General features: G+C 42.5%; 1 protein-coding gene, 4 non-coding genes and 1 pseudogene across 5 annotated transcripts; all 6 read right to left on the reverse strand.

The window, feature by feature from the left end:
• Positions 1-235: 235 nt before the first annotated feature.
• LOC121397475 lies at positions 236-426 on the reverse strand. The gene has a single exon (XR_005963699.1). It is a non-coding gene; the product is annotated as a U2 spliceosomal RNA (small nuclear RNA).
• A 629-nt stretch (positions 427-1,055) lies between these two features.
• Positions 1,056-1,246, reverse strand: LOC121397380. Its single transcript, XR_005963634.1, has one exon. It is a non-coding gene; the product is annotated as a U2 spliceosomal RNA (small nuclear RNA).
• A 5,647-nt stretch (positions 1,247-6,893) lies between these two features.
• Positions 6,894-7,079, reverse strand: LOC121397397. The gene has a single exon (XR_005963646.1). It is a non-coding gene; the product is annotated as a U2 spliceosomal RNA (small nuclear RNA).
• Positions 7,080-12,695: 5,616 nt separating this feature from the next.
• LOC121397383 lies at positions 12,696-12,875 on the reverse strand (annotated as a pseudogene).
• Positions 12,876-12,969: 94 nt separating this feature from the next.
• On the reverse strand, positions 12,970-14,492 carry LOC121397173 (zinc finger CCHC domain-containing protein 3-like). Its single transcript, XM_041573411.1, has one exon. It carries the CDS (start codon positions 14,156-14,158, stop codon positions 12,977-12,979), a length of 1,182 nt encoding a protein of 393 aa, XP_041429345.1. The 5' UTR covers positions 14,159-14,492; the 3' UTR covers positions 12,970-12,976.
• Positions 14,493-14,882: 390 nt separating this feature from the next.
• LOC121397399 lies at positions 14,883-15,068 on the reverse strand. The gene has a single exon (XR_005963648.1). It is a non-coding gene; the product is annotated as a U2 spliceosomal RNA (small nuclear RNA).
• Between the last annotated feature and the right edge of the window lie 1,730 nt (positions 15,069-16,798).

The following is a 16,798-nucleotide window of genomic DNA, read 5'->3' on the forward strand; positions in this document are numbered from 1 at the left end:
TGCCTGCCTGCCTGCCTGCCTGCCTGCCTGCCTGCCTGCCTGCCTGCCTGCCTGCCTGCCTCTCTTGTGCTTCTGCTGGCCTGCCATGCTGCATTGTGCACCACCGTCGGCTTCCTCCTTGCTCCACGGCTCTCTGTCTCCTGCACTGCTTGTCCTCCCAAACTTTGCTTGCTGGGCTTTTCATTTCCCCACAGCTCGTTTGCTGCTTCTTTTTCTGCTTTTTCAAACTGAGTAAGAGAAGTGCACCGGTCCTGGAGGTACTGCAATACCAGGTCGATGCGTGGAGTGGACAGAGCAAGCTCTTCTTCCATCTCCCTGTTCCAAAAATCCATTTAATATATGGTCCCCAGATAGGGGACGTATCAGATATTAAACTGATAAGAACAGATACTACACTTGATCTTAGCCAAAAGGCCGAGAAGCGATAACCCGAAAGGCGCGCGCGCAGACGGGCCCAAAGCCAGGCTAGACATGCCTCCATGGGGAGAGGGAGGGCTGGGCCCTGCCGGCAGCACACCTCCGGCCCGAGCCCACACCACATCCAGGCAACACCACATCCAGTCGGCCCGGACCCGGGGGCTCCCAGCCCCAGGCCCTCTCTGGCTCAGGCCCTGTTTCGGACCTTCATCGGCCTCGCCGGCCTGAGGCCCGCACACTCCCAGCACCTTCCCGACTGCCCCGGCACACCCTATTTGCATAGCCCCGCCTCTTTGTGACGGCCACAACCAGCTCGTTCATGCAATCGGCTCGTTCCTGCAACAACTCACAGCTGAACACAGCCGCCGGGATCACAAGACAACAAGACAACAACTACCAAATGTGCCTGCCTGCCTGCCTGCCTGCCTGCCTGCCTGCCTGCCTGCCTGCCTGCCTGCCTGCCTCTCTTGTGCTTCTGCTGGCCTGCCATGCTGCATTGTGCACCACCGTCGGCTTCCTCCTTGCTCCACGGCTCTCTGTCTCCTGCACTGCTTGTCCTCCCAAACTTTGCTTGCTGGGCTTTTCATTTCCCCACAGCTCGTTTGCTGCTTCTTTTTCTGCTTTTTCAAACTGAGTAAGAGAAGTGCACCGGTCCTGGAGGTACTGCAATACCAGGTCGATGCGTGGAGTGGACAGAGCAAGCTCTTCTTCCATCTCCCTGTTCCAAAAATCCATTTAATATATGGTCCCCAGATAGGGGACGTATCAGATATTAAACTGATAAGAACAGATTTTTTTCATTTTTTATTATAAAAATTCAAGAAACATTAAAACAATATTTAAAATTTACAATTGACATTCATGATTTATCATAAACAAAACAAAAACAATTTTTATTTTCTTATAGATGAAAAGAACCAAAATTTCCATTTTCGGTATTTCCAAATTCCTTCAGCATCAGCGCCATATCTTTTACGATCACATAAGACATGGAAAAAAATTCGGCTGCGAATCAAAGCCACACATCCGTCTTCATCAATTACACTGTTCCTAAAAACATACATATTTCGCACATCCCACAAAACTTCTTTTATACAGTTAACAAGAATCCACAAAACTCTAGCTTTTTCCCCAGTCAACCCACACAATCCAAACAACATCATGTTATACGTTAATAATTCTACTTCCGTCAGACCCTTTATCAAATTCCCCATTCTCCCCCATATTACTTTTGCATAATTACACTCCCAAAAAACATGTGTGATATTTTCAAAAGCGTTGCAAAGTTCACGTGGACATTTTTCACTGTTGACCAATCTCCTTCTTCTTTGGAATACCCTTGTAGGCAAGCACCCCTGTGCACACATCCATGCTAAATCCTTCTGCCTATTCACTAAATCTTTATTACATACATTCTTCCACACTTCTCTACTTTCCTCCACATTTAAACCTCCCACCACTTCAATTTCCTCCCTTTTTTGAAAAATTCCCGTAATTTTCTTACTTTCACTCCATTCATTAACAGTCATATTTTCCAAATTATTCCTTCTTATAAACCGTCCCACTCTTACATAGAACCATGGTGGATTGAAACACATGGGTTTTCTCAAATCAACCATACATAATCCATACCTTCTTAACACACTTCCACCCGCATATCTAGTCATACATCCAGCCAAAGTTTCTTTTCCACTTACTTTCACACATAAACTTACATATTTTATCATCAGAAATTGCTCCACATTCACCATTCCTTTTCCCCCATTCTTCCTCATCTTCATTACTTTTTCCCTCTTTAATTTCTCCATCTTTGAGTTCCATAAAAAACAAAATATTAAACGAATAATTTTCCTTAAACATTTGTCAGATGGTGGAAAAATAACACTGATATACAGTAAGATAGGCAATATAACTGATTTTATTACTAATATCCTACCCTCCATTGTTAAAGATCTTAAACCCCAAAAATCCATTTTTTGTTTAATCCTTTTACTCACACATTCCCAGCTCTCACTACCTCTTATGTCATCATTATACATCACTCCCAAAACTTCAATTCCTTTTTCACATACTGGCCACCCACACATTTCAATTTCCTTCCATTCCCCAAAGACCTTACACTTACTTTTCTCAACATTTAATTTAAAACCACTCGTCAAACAAAAACATTCAATCAATAATTTCACTCTCCTCAAACTTGCTTGCGACTTACATATCACTGTAATATCATCCATATAGCCCATAACTTTTAATTCCCTTCCACCACTTCCAGGTACCTCCACACCACGTACAACTTTATCTCTCATAATACTTCGTATTAATGGTTCAATCACACATATAAAAAGTATTGGCGACAGAGGACAACCTTGTCTTACTCCTGAATTCATCCATACCTTTTCAGTCAAAAAACCATTCACTTGTACTCTACTAAAAATGTTCTCATACAAACATTTTATCCATCTTAACATCCGTTCAGGTACTCCCATTTTCTGCAACACATTTAACATAAACTCACGCACCACTCTGTCGTATGCCTTTTCAAAATCAACTGTCATTATCGCTACCATCTGTTTTCGCTCTTTTACATCCCACACAACATCTCGCAAAACTAATAAACTCTCACTAATCTGTCTTCCCGGAACTGCACAAACTTGTTCTTCTCCAACCATTCTTATTACAACATTCCTCAATCTATTTGCAATTACTTTCGCCACAATCTTATAATCAACATTCAACAAAGAGATAGGCCTCCAATTTTTTAAATCTTTTCTATCTCCTTTTTTATACAATAAAACAATTATACTTTCTCTCATACTATTTGTCATTCTCCCATCCTCTAGCACTTTCACACACACTTCAAAAACATATTTTCCAAAAATTCCCCAAAACTCACAATAAAATTCAACTGGCAAGCCATCGCTTCCAGGTACTTTTCCTTTTTTCATACTTTTAACACAATCATCCACTTCATCTTTCATCAAATCCTCACATAAACCCTCTTTATCCTCAAACTGCAGACCTTCATTTATCACTTCAAGACACTCACTCTCTAGACTACAGTCTCTCTGTTTTTCCGCATACAGATCTTTATAAAACCTCCATACAGTATCTACCACTTTATCCTTTCCAGACACCTCACACCCCTCACAATCAAATACATCAGTCATTTCCACTCTTTTTCCATATACTTTCTTAAAAAAGAAACTGGTACATTTCTCATCCTTCTCTTTTATTGTCATTCTTGTTTGTGCAATTATCTTTTTTCCCTGTGTCTCTAAACACCTCTTAACCTGTTCTTTTGCTTCAGCAATTTCTTCCCCAACACTTTCTCCTATTTTCTTTAACTCCCCCAAATATTCCAATCTTTTTTGCCATCTGTCATACATTTCCCATTCACTCCTTACTTTCTCACAACTTTTTTTAATAAAGAATCTCTTTGATTCCCCTTTCACCCACTCCCACCATTCACATACATCCCCAAATTCCCCTCTCCTTCTCTCCCACTTTTTAAACCATACTTTGTACTCATCCTTCACACACTCCTCTTCCAATAAAGATACATTCATTTTCCACATTCCTCTACCATATTCTCTTTCACCACATATACTTACTTGACAACTTACACAACCATGATCTGAAAAAAGCAGCCTTCTGATGCTGAAGTTCAAAATATCAAAGGATCTAGAAAAAAAACACATATCAATCCTTGATGATACATTTCCACTGTCACTACAGTATGTAAAGCGATCATCCTTGTCACCTTTAATATCATAAGCATCCTGTAATCTAAATAAGGAAACTAAATCTTTTAACAATTTTCCAGACTTATCTATCTCCCCACCACTACTTCTATCTTCTCTCTTAAGGATGCAGTTGAAGTCACCTACTAAAATAAAATTTCCTTTTCCCCCAAAAAATAACAAAAGTTTTTCAAAGAGATCTATTCTCTCTTTTTTCTTTGTAGGTGCATACACATTTACTATTTTACACATACATCCCATATGCTCAAAAATAACTAAAAGAGCCCTTCCTGGCACAATATGAATAACTTTTTTAACAACAAAATCATTACTTTTAAACAAAATTCCCACCCCCCCATTTCTTTCTCCGCTTACAGACCAAATAGCCGACCCATACTTCCATTCGCCACTCCCTGGCTCCTCCGAAATGTTACATTCCTGTAAACACAGAATGTTAAGATTAAGCAGAGACAAAATCCTAAATATAGATGTTCTTCTACTAGCAGATTTTATACTTCTGACGTTCATGGAGCCAACCTTAAATGGCATTTAGAAAAAAAGAAAAAAGAAGTCAAAAACAAAAACAACATTTTCAGTTATTTTCCGCTCTTCTTGGGCCCACCTCTGGCCCGCGCCCTAGGTGCAGAAGGGGGGCCATCTCCACTCTTTTTCACTCCTTTCATTTCTCCTTCCCCCTTCTTAGTTTTTTTAGTCTTAGAGTCCTCTTTTGAGTCCCCTTTTACAATGTTCATTGTCTCAGTCAATCTTACCACTTGTTCTGGGTCCAAAAAAGCGGAAGAAAGAGCCGAAGAGTCAGAGTCTATGATCACAGAAGATTCTCCTCCCTCCTCCCCATCAGAGCTTGAAATTTCACTCGCCATTTCACTCCATTGTTGCGATGTTACGATGTTTTTTCTCTTTAAAGAGGCTTTTTCCACCTCCATCTCCGTAGGGGGAATTACCTCTTGTGCAGAATCATCTCCTTCTCCACTTAGCAGATCTGGCACATTCTCTGTCACTAGTTCCTCCAAAGGGCCAGCCTGCACCGATCCTTCAGAGGGTGGAAGAGGCGGAAATGGATCCTCTACTGCCTCCGGTCTTTTTCCATCTTTAACAACAGCCGTAAATAGCCGCCTTGAAGAATCTGCTGTAACCGATGGACACTGTTTTGCCAGATGTTCCACTGAGTTGCACAGGTGGCATTTTCTTGCCATTACACAGTCCATTGTCTTATGACCTGGCTTAAAACAATTACGGCAACATACATCTTTGTCACAGCTCTCTTTTTTATGTCCAAACTGGAAACAATTGCGGCAGAATGTTGGTTGATCTGGGTAAAACAAGTAGCCTTTATTTGTCCCAATTGAAAAAGTCTGTGGTGGATGCACATACCCACCAATACCCTCTGGATCTCTCCGGAACTCGACCCAGAATCTCCGCTGACCGTTAAAGGTGCCAAACACATTTCTCCGTCTTTCTCCCGGGGACACATAATTGCAATATCGTCCCAGGAAAACCCTGACCTCATCATCTCGCACAAAGGGGTTGTACATGTGGACTACAACAGGAGTCCGGTTCCTGGACTCGTTCACAACAAAAGTCAAGTCTTTTAAAGCAGGATGCTCAGCCTTCTCCTGACTGCGCATATAACAAGTCCGTAGTTCGCTTGCGTTGGTGAAAGATATGTCGTAAAATCCAAGCTGCTGGAACACTTGTACGCAGAAAATACTTTCACGCTTCATCCCCAACAATTCCTCGATAACTTCCTTCTGAATCAGCCGAAGAACATACGTTTCCTTCTTCTCCTTTGGAAAGTACAGCCGAACTGTATTAGGTGCTTCTGGAGGCACAACCATGTCACCACCGTCGGGGATCGCCTTCTCTCAAGGGATAATGCCTGACTCCTAATAGCAGCATACCTCTGAACCGCAGAAAAGAGGAAGGCAAAGAGCCAAGGTATCCATTGGTATTCTGCGGGAACTGCCTAATACCCTATAGCAGCAAGGTTCCAACCCGCAGGAAGGAACACAAGGCCAAGTAAAGGGGCCCGCAGATGCCTAAGGCAAAACCATATGAGATCTTGCCAAAAGGCCGAGAAGCGATAACCCGAAAGGCGCGCGCGCAGACGGGCCCAAAGCCAGGCTAGACATGCCTCCATGGGGAGAGGGAGGGCTGGGCCCTGCCGGCAGCACACCTCCGGCCCGAGCCCACACCACATCCAGGCAACACCACATCCAGTCGGCCCGGACCCGGGGGCTCCCAGCCCCAGGCCCTCTCTGGCTCAGGCCCTGTTTCGGACCTTCATCGGCCTCGCCGGCCTGAGGCCCGCACACTCCCAGCACCTTCCCGACTGCCCCGGCACACCCTATTTGCATAGCCCCGCCTCTTTGTGACGGCCACAACCAGCTCGTTCATGCAATCGGCTCGTTCCTGCAACAACTCACAGCTGAACACAGCCGCCGGGATCACAAGACAACAAGACAACAACTACCAAATGTGCCTGCCTGCCTGCCTGCCTGCCTGCCTGCCTGCCTGCCTGCCTGCCTGCCTGCCTGCCTGCCTCTCTTGTGCTTCTGCTGGCCTGCCATGCTGCATTGTGCACCACCGTCGGCTTCCTCCTTGCTCCACGGCTCTCTGTCTCCTGCACTGCTTGTCCTCCCAAACTTTGCTTGCTGGGCTTTTCATTTCCCCACAGCTCGTTTGCTGCTTCTTTTTCTGCTTTTTCAAACTGAGTAAGAGAAGTGCACCGGTCCTGGAGGTACTGCAATACCAGGTCGATGCGTGGAGTGGACAGAGCAAGCTCTTCTTCCATCTCCCTGTTCCAAAAATCCATTTAATATATGGTCCCCAGATAGGGGACGTATCAGATATTAAACTGATAAGAACAGATTTTTTTTCATTTTTTTATTACAAAATTACAATACATTTAATCAAAAACATATCAACTTTGACATTACTTTACATTACATCAACTTTGACATTACTTTACATTACAAAGGATTAAACCCAAAATCTCCATTTTTTAAACTTCCAAATACCCTCTGCATCTTCATTCCCCATCTTCCTCCTGTCACACAAAACATATAAAAATAACCTACTTCTTACCAAACCAACACACCCCTCTTCATCAACACATTTATCCCCAAAAACACACATGTTTCTTGTATCCCATAAAGCTTCTTTAACACAGTTGATAATAAGCCACAAAATTCTCACTTTTGCCTGATCTCCCCCAAATAAACCATATAGCATCATTTTATAGGACAATATTTCTATTCCTACTAACCCCCTTATCATATTATCCATTCTCTTCCATACATTCCTAGCATAGACACATTCCCAAAAAACATGAGGAATGTTCTCCGAACCCCCACAACCCTCCCTCGGGCATACTTCGCTATCTACCAACCTTCTCCTTCTCTGAAAAACTCTAGTTGGCAAACAACCATGAGCACTCATCCAACACACTCATCCAACACAAATCTTTCTGTCTGTTAACCAAACTATTATCATTCACTTTTTTCCATACTTCCTTACTTTCAGCAACAGATAAACCTCCTATACTTTCCATTTGTTCTCTACTTTCAAAAGAAAGTATCATCTTTTTCCCTTCTTTCCACACCTCCACAGGTATCTCTGTTAACTCATATTTCTTAACATACCTATCAATCCTCATATAGAACCACGGTGCCACAAAACACACTGGCTTCTTAATATCTAGTTGACATATATTATACCTCCGTAAAATATGTCCCGCTGCATATCTTATCATGCAACCCATTACATTCTCTTTCGTACTCATAACCACGCATACACTCACATATCTAATAGACAAAAATCTTTCTATATTGACCATTGCTTTACCTCCATTCCTCTTTGTCTTCACCACCTTTTCCCTAGATAACTTCTCCATCTTTGAGTTCCAAATGAACACAAAAATGAGCCGAATGATTTTCCCCAACACTCTATATTGTGGTGGAAAAACAGTAGCAATATACAATAGAATCGGCAAAAATACTGCCTTACTTACTAATATTCTCCCCTCAATCGTTAAAGATCTTAACGCCCAAAAATCAATCTTTTTCTTAATCCTTTCATTCACTTCACCCCAACTTTCATTCCCACACATATCTAAATCAAACACTACCCCAAGTATTTTAATACCCTCCTTACATACTGGCCATCCACATGACTCCAAATCACTCAAAATCCCAAAACACTTACACACACTTTTATCAACATTCAACTTAAAACCACTCACCATGCAAAAACATTCAATTAACAACTTCATTCTCCTCAAACTTGCCACAGACTTACAAACTAATGTGACATCATCCATGTAGCCAAACACTCTCACATCTTTACCTCCACTACCCGGTACTTCCACACCTCTTACTACTTTATCCCTTCTTATTTCACACAACAAAGGTTCTATTGCACATATGAACAGAATTGGAGACAACGGACACCCCTGTCTCACTCCGGATTTTATTTTAATCTTTGATGACAAAAAACCATTAACCTGAAACTTACTAACAATATCTCCATACAAACACTTAATCCATGACAACATACGCTCAGGCACTCCCATTTTCTTCAAAACTATAAACATAAAATCATGATTCACACGATCATAGGCCTTCTCAAAATCAACCGTTACCACCGCCACAGTCTGACTCCTTTCTTTCGCATACCATAAGATATCTCTCAAACACATCAAACACTCACTTATCTGACGCCCAGGCACTGCACATATCTGTTCCTCACCTACCATTCTCACAACAACATCTCTCAAACGGTTAGCTACAATCTTAGCTATGATTTTATAATCTGCATTTAATAAAGATATAGGCCTCCAGTTTTTCAACTCTCTTTTATCACCCTTTTTATATAACAACACAACCACACTTTCTTTCATACTTTCTGTCAAACACCCTCTTTCAAATACATTCTTACCTACCTCACACACAACATCACCCAAAAGATCCCAAAACTCACAGTAAAACTCTATTGGGAGCCCATCACTCCCAGGCACTTTCCCTTTCCTCATTCCCCTCACACATTCCTCAAACTCAGTTTTTGACAAATCTTCTTTTAACATATCTACATCTTCATCATTCAAGCGATTTTCAATTACGTTCAAACACTCTTCCTCCATACTTTCATTTCTTACCTTCACAGAAAACAAGTCCTCATAGTACTCACACACTGTTTGTAAAACATCCGCACCTGCAAATTTTTCACATCCATCTTTATCAAACACACTCCACATCTCCGCTTTCTTCCTAAAAGCTTTTTTAAAGAAAAAATTTGTACATTTCTCATCAAATTCCTTAACTTCTACTTTAGCCAAAGCAATAATTGATTTTCCTTTTTTCTCCAAACATTTTTTAATTTTTTCTCTCGCTTCATCCATGTCCACACTCACATCTTCACCAATCTTTTTTAACTCCTCCAAATATAGTAGCCTTTTTTGCCACCTATCATACTCCTCTCTTTTTTCCCTTGCTTTCTGACAGCTTTTTTTAACAAAAAATCTTTTAGTTTCTTTTTTAAACCAATCCCACCACTCACCAATATTCCCAAAATCCCCCTTTCTTGTTACCCATTTTTAAACCATATTTCAAACTCCCTTTTAATCTCCTCATCTTGTAATAGAGAGACATTAAGTTTCCACAAACCCCTCCCACTTTCCCTTTCACCATTTATCTCTATCTTACACTTCACACACCCATGATCAGAAAAAAGTGTTCTATCCACACAATAATCCAAAAGATTCAAAGAATTTGAAAAAAAACAAAAGTCAATCCTAGACTTACTATCCCCTTTATCGCTAAAGAAAGTAAAAGGCTCAGCTGGATCTCCTTTAGCCTTATACGCATCTTTTAAATTAAACATTGCAATGACATCTCGCAAAATTACACCAGATTTATCCACTTTCCTTTTACTACCCCTTTGGTTAAAACTATCTTTATCACTTATAACACAATTAAAATCCCCAGCCAAAATAACATTATCTTTCCCACCCAAAAACACTTTAAGTTTTTCAAAAATTAAAATTCTTTCTTTCCTGCTTGTTGGAGCATACACATTAAATAATTTCAAAACTTGATTATTATACTCCACCATAACAAAAAGTACTCTCCCCCGAACAATATGTATAACTTGTTTTACAACAAAATTCGGGCTGTTAAACAAAATACCTACCCCGCCATTTCTCTCATGGCTGGTAGACCAAATGGCCGGACCCCGATTCCATTTAACTTTATTGGGTTCCTCCTTTATAGCACATTCCTGCAAAAAAAATATATCTAAAGCAAAAGACATCAGGATATCAAAAATCACCGCCCTTCTACTTGCAGAAGAAATGCTACGCACATTTATAGAACCTACATTGATAGGCATTTAAGAAGTAATAAGAAGAAAACAAACACAAATTTTTAACTCTTTTTTGTACTTCCCCTAGCCCTTGCCCTAGGAAGAGGCTCTTTGTCGGCATTACTGCTGCTGCCGACTCCCCTCATCTGTCTAGAGCTTCTGTCACTCTCATCTTTTTTGGTTTTCTTTTTCTTTGTCTTATAGTCCACAACGTTCATGGTCTGTTGCAACTTTTCAACCTCCTCCTGATCCAAAAAGGCTGCTGACAAGGAGGAGTCTGAGTCTATACAGACAGAAGAATCATCATCCTTTTTCTCCTCAGAGCTGTGAAAGTCCTCCACTCTTTCACTCCAAGGAATAGAGCTTGCACTACTGTCCTCTGGTTTTCTCTTTAGGGATGCTTTCCCAACATCCATCTCCTCTTGGGTCTCTGGGACAGGTGCAGCATCATCCCCTTCTGCTCTCAACAAATCCGGAGCCTCTTCTTCCTCCGAGTCCTCGACCAGATCATTCGGTGCCGTTTCCTCTGCAACCGGAGCCAGCGTGTTTGCACCACCAGGCTCTGCAGGTTTCACCCCTTTCACAATATCCGAATAAATTGCCTTTCCCTGAGTTGCATGGACCTTTGGACAGTTTTTAGCGAGATGCTCATTCGACCCGCAGAGATGACATGCACGGGCCGCCTCACAATCAACAGTCCTGTGTCCAGGTTTAAAACAGTTCTTACAAACAGGTCCTTTCTCACAGTCTGTTTTAACATGACCAAAACAAAAACAGTTCCTACAGAAGGAAGGCTGGCCTGGGTAGTATAGATAACCCTTGTTGTTCCCAATGGAAAAGGTCTGGGGTGGATGTAAACGGCCACCAATTCCATTCGGGTCCTGCTTGAACTCGGCCCAAAAGCGCCTTTGCCCGTTAAAAGTCCCAAAGACATTCATTTTCCTTTCTCCTGGGGACACATAGGAACTGTAGCGTCCCAGGAAAGCTCTTATCTCCTCGTCTTTGACGAAAGGGTTGTACATGTGTACAACCACTGGCACACGATTCCTTGTCTCGTTGACAACAAAACGAAGATCTTTCAGATCCGGATGGTCAGCCATCTCCTGACTCCTTAAATAGCAGGTCCTCAGCTCACTCAAATCGACAAAGGAGATATCGTAGAAGCCTTGCTGTGGAAAGGCCTGAACACAGAAAATACTTTTCCGATCCATTCCAAGACGTCCCTCCACGATGTCGATCTGGATCTTGCGCAGAACATATTCATTCCTTCGATCTTTCGGAAAGAACAGGCGCACCGTGTTCGGCGCTTCTGGTGCTGACGAAATATCCATCTTTTCAAAGGTAAGATCGCCTTCAGGTATGCCTCGGATAGCCCACAGCCCAAAAGCAGCAACTGGGTGAAGTCGCAATGACGATCCCAGAAAGGCCAAGCTACGGGGTTCCTACTGCAAACCTTAAGACCCAACCAAGCATTACACTTGATCGAGCCAAAAGGCCGAGAAGCGATAACCCGAAAGGCGCGCGCGCAGACGGGCCCAAAGCCAGGCTAGACATGCCTCCATGGGGAGAGGGAGGGCTGGGCCCTGCCGGCAGCACACCTCCGGCCCGAGCCCACACCACATCCAGGCAACACCACATCCAGTCGGCCCGGACCCGGGGGCTCCCAGCCCCAGGCCCTCTCTGGCTCAGGCCCTGTTTCGGACCTTCATCGGCCTCGCCGGCCTGAGGCCCGCACACTCCCAGCACCTTCCCGACTGCCCCGGCACACCCTATTTGCATAGCCCCGCCTCTTTGTGACGGCCACAACCAGCTCGTTCATGCAATCGGCTCGTTCCTGCAACAACTCACAGCTGAACACAGCCGCCGGGATCACAAGACAACAAGACAACAACTACCAAATGTGCCTGCCTGCCTGCCTGCCTGCCTGCCTGCCTGCCTGCCTGCCTGCCTGCCTGCCTGCCTGCCTGCCTGCCTGCCTGCCTGCCTCTCTTGTGCTTCTGCTGGCCTGCCATGCTGCATTGTGCACCACCGTCGGCTTCCTCCTTGCTCCACGGCTCTCTGTCTCCTGCACTGCTTGTCCTCCCAAACTTTGCTTGCTGGGCTTTTCATTTCCCCACAGCTCGTTTGCTGCTTCTTTTTCTGCTTTTTCAAACTGAGTAAGAGAAGTGCACCGGTCCTGGAGGTACTGCAATACCAGGTCGATGCGTGGAGTGGACAGAGCAAGCTCTTCTTCCATCTCCCTGTTCCAAAAATCCATTTAATATATGGTCCCCAGATAGGGGACGTATCAGATATTAAACTGATAAGAACAGATATGGTTTTAATCAGTAATAAAGCTACACATAGGATAATACCCAGGATAACTTTACAACATCATTATAAAACCGATTTAAAAGAATAACAAAGACTTTATTACAACAACAAGCAATAGCAATAACATTTCACTTTAAAGACTTTATATATTCTAACACTCTTTCCCTGTAATCTTGATTTTCTTTAGCGGCTTGAATGCATTTCTCCACCTCGTCGATTTCATCGTCATCCGACCAGGTTTCAATGAAATCTCGGATCTCTTGGTCGGTTCGATCTTTCCAATATCTGTACAACTTCTCACCTCTTGTACGAGATTTTTGCTTTTTTGGCACTTCTACCAAACTCACTGGCTTTGTACTTACTGGATTTGCACTTCCAGATACAATCACCTCTTCTTTTTTCTTTCTCTTCACCGACATTTTTTCTTCTTTAACTGAAGACTTTACTTGACTCTTTTTCCGTTGGGAATCAGCAGAATCCTCAGAAGGCAGCTCTCCAAGGTCCTGAGAGAGCAGTTCCCTTCTTACTTCTTCTTTCTTCTCTGCCTCCCCAACTCTCTGAGGACAGTTGGCATACAAATGGCCTACTTTAAAACACAAATTGCATTTCCTTGGATTCTTACAATTCTTGGAATCATGTGATGATTCTCCGCAGTTTCGACACAATTTACAGTCCTCTTCTTTGTGGCCATACCTACGACATTTCTTGCAAAACCCAGGCATGCCATTAAAGAAAACATCAAGGCTCCAGTTTCCCAATTGAAATCTTGCAGGTGGAAGTGTATCCTTTTTAAACTTGGCTTTAAACCTGAATTTCGAAGTCCAGATTCCTAGACTGTTCAGGATTTTGCCAACAAAAACGAGCTTATCACAGAACTTACCCAGCACTATCTCTATTTCGCCTATCTTCACATTGGGAGAGTACGATTTGATGACCAACATCACTTCTTCCTGACCGAAATGGGGGAAGATCTTGTACCCTGCTAACCGGGTGTCTTCCTTGTTCTCCTGCAGAATCCTCAGGAAACTCGACAACACCCCTTCTCCGATGAAGGTGATGTCGTATATCCCCCTCCTGGGGTAATCCTGGATGGCCAGGATTTCTTCCTTCCTGACGTGGCCAAGGTCCCCAAGGAGGGTATTCACCACGTAGATCATCTTCTCCTCTCCCACCGACGGCTCCGTCACCACCCGAATAGAGTTCTTAACTCGGGCAAACGCTGGGACTCCTTCTTCTTCTTGCAGCTCCATAGTGTTAAGCTCATCAGAAGCTCGTGTTAAGCTCGTGTTATGCTCTTGCACTCCCAGCATCCCCCTTTGGCTTAGGGTTCCTGCTGGAGTATTGATCGCTTCTCATAAGATCTTCTCACGATCTTAGCCAAAAGGCCGAGAAGCGATAACCCGAAAGGCGCGCGCGCAGACGGGCCCAAAGCCAGGCTAGACATGCCTCCATGGGGAGAGGGAGGGCTGGGCCCTGCCGGCAGCACACCTCCGGCCCGAGCCCACACCACATCCAGGCAACACCACATCCAGTCGGCCCGGACCCGGGGGCTCCCAGCCCCAGGCCCTCTCTGGCTCAGGCCCTGTTTCGGACCTTCATCGGCCTCGCCGGCCTGAGGCCCGCACACTCCCAGCACCTTCCCGACTGCCCCGGCACACCCTATTTGCATAGCCCCGCCTCTTTGTGACGGCCACAACCAGCTCGTTCATGCAATCGGCTCGTTCCTGCAACAACTCACAGCTGAACACAGCCGCCGGGATCACAAGACAACAAGACAACAACTACCAAATGTGCCTGCCTGCCTGCCTGCCTGCCTGCCTGCCTGCCTGCCTGCCTGCCTGCCTGCCTGCCTGCCTGCCTCTCTTGTGCTTCTGCTGGCCTGCCATGCTGCATTGTGCACCACCGTCGGCTTCCTCCTTGCTCCACGGCTCTCTGTCTCCTGCACTGCTTGTCCTCCCAAACTTTGCTTGCTGGGCTTTTCATTTCCCCACAGCTCGTTTGCTGCTTCTTTTTCTGCTTTTTCAAACTGAGTAAGAGAAGTGCACCGGTCCTGGAGGTACTGCAATACCAGGTCGATGCGTGGAGTGGACAGAGCAAGCTCTTCTTCCATCTCCCTGTTCCAAAAATCCATTTAATATATGGTCCCCAGATAGGGGACGTATCAGATATTAAACTGATAAGAACAGATTTTTTTTTTTTTTTTTTTTATTGTAAAATAATCTTTATTGATCTTTCCACATTTATAGAATCACTCAAATACAAAAAAAGACCATTGTTTTTGTTTCCATTTCAAAGATTTTTCCTGGTTACATTTTACATCAATTATATAATATAAATACATTTCAGAAAAAACCATCAATATTGCATCATTCACAGTTATTTCATCTCTTTGAAAAAGAACAATATTTCGAGTTTTCCATAGAACATTTTTACAACAATTAATTATTTTCCAAACCATTAAAAAATTTTCTTCAATTACTCCAATCATTTCACCATATAATACAGTTTCATAATTCAAATATTTCAATCCTCCAAGTTTTTTTAATAAAATACCCACTTTTCTCCAAAAATTTTGAGCAAAAAAACAGTTCCACAAAAAATGCATTATGGTTTCATCCTCCCCACATCCTTTCCTTGGACATGTAGCTCTAGCTACCAACCCCCTTCTATGTTGAAAATATCTGGTTGGTAAACACTCATGAACACAATACCAGGAAATGTCTTTATGGGAATTAAACAACTCTTTATGGGAGACTCTTAACCAAATGCTACAAGTTTTCTCTTCTGAAAACCTCTCAATTGGAACTAAAGTGGCAGTGCTTTCAAACTTACGTTTTAGAAATAATTTATTTAATAAATTATCTAAAATCACATTTTTTAAATCATAACTTATAATAACTTTTTTTAAACTTTCATAAAATACTGGAGGATTAAAACAAACAGGATTTTTTAAAGAAATTTTATACCATTTATATCTAGCAAGAATAAATCCTGCATAATATCTGATGAAAAAAGACCAATAATTAACTTTTCCACAATTTTTTACACATAAAACCAAATATTTTATCCACAAAAAACTTTTAATCTCTATAAACCCTTTCCCTCCTTTACACTTAGGTTTATATAAAATCTCTCTTTTACATTTCTCCATTTTCGACCCCCAGAAAAAAACAAAACATATTCTAGTTACTCGTTTTATATTAACCTCTGATGGAGGAAAAACCATTGCTAAATACAAAATAATTGGAAATATCACTGCTTTTATCACTAAAATCTTCCCTTCCATCGTCAAGGATCTAAGGGACCACATCATAACTTTTTTATTTATTTTTTGCAAAACTAAATCCCAACTATGTTCTCCATCATTTCTTTCAGAAAAAAAGACACCTAAAATTTTCACATTTTCAGAAGGTTTGATTTCAATATCTTGTAAAGAATCCCATTCACCGATTAAAAGTATATTACTTTTATCAAAATTTATCTTAAAACCACTAAAAGAACAAAACCATTTAACACATCGTATAGCTCTTTTAATTCCTACAATATCCTCACATAAAATAGCCACGTCATCCATGTAGGCTAAAGTTTTAACCTGCTCTCCACCTCCTCCTGGTAAAGGAACCCCTCTCACCATTTTCTCTTTTCTAAGACTGCACAGTAAAGGTTCTAAGGCGCATATAAACAATATAGGGGAAAGTGGACAGCCCTGCTTCACTCCACTACATAAGGAGAATGGATCTGTCTTAAAGCCGTTAACAAGAACTTGGCTTGAACAATCTGTGTACAAAAGTCTAATAGAATCCACAAATAACTTGGGAAAACCCATTCTTTCTAATACTGTAAATAAATAATCATGTGCAACTCTATCGAAAGCCTTTTCGAAATCTAAAGAGAGTACCGCTAATTTCTGCTTTCTCCCTTTATTATAACAAATGGCATCTCTCAAAAGA

The sequence above is a fragment of the Xenopus laevis genome, chromosome 8L (genome assembly GCF_017654675.1).
Source record: "Xenopus laevis strain J_2021 chromosome 8L, Xenopus_laevis_v10.1, whole genome shotgun sequence".
Taxonomy (NCBI): Eukaryota; Metazoa; Chordata; class Amphibia; order Anura; family Pipidae; genus Xenopus; species Xenopus laevis.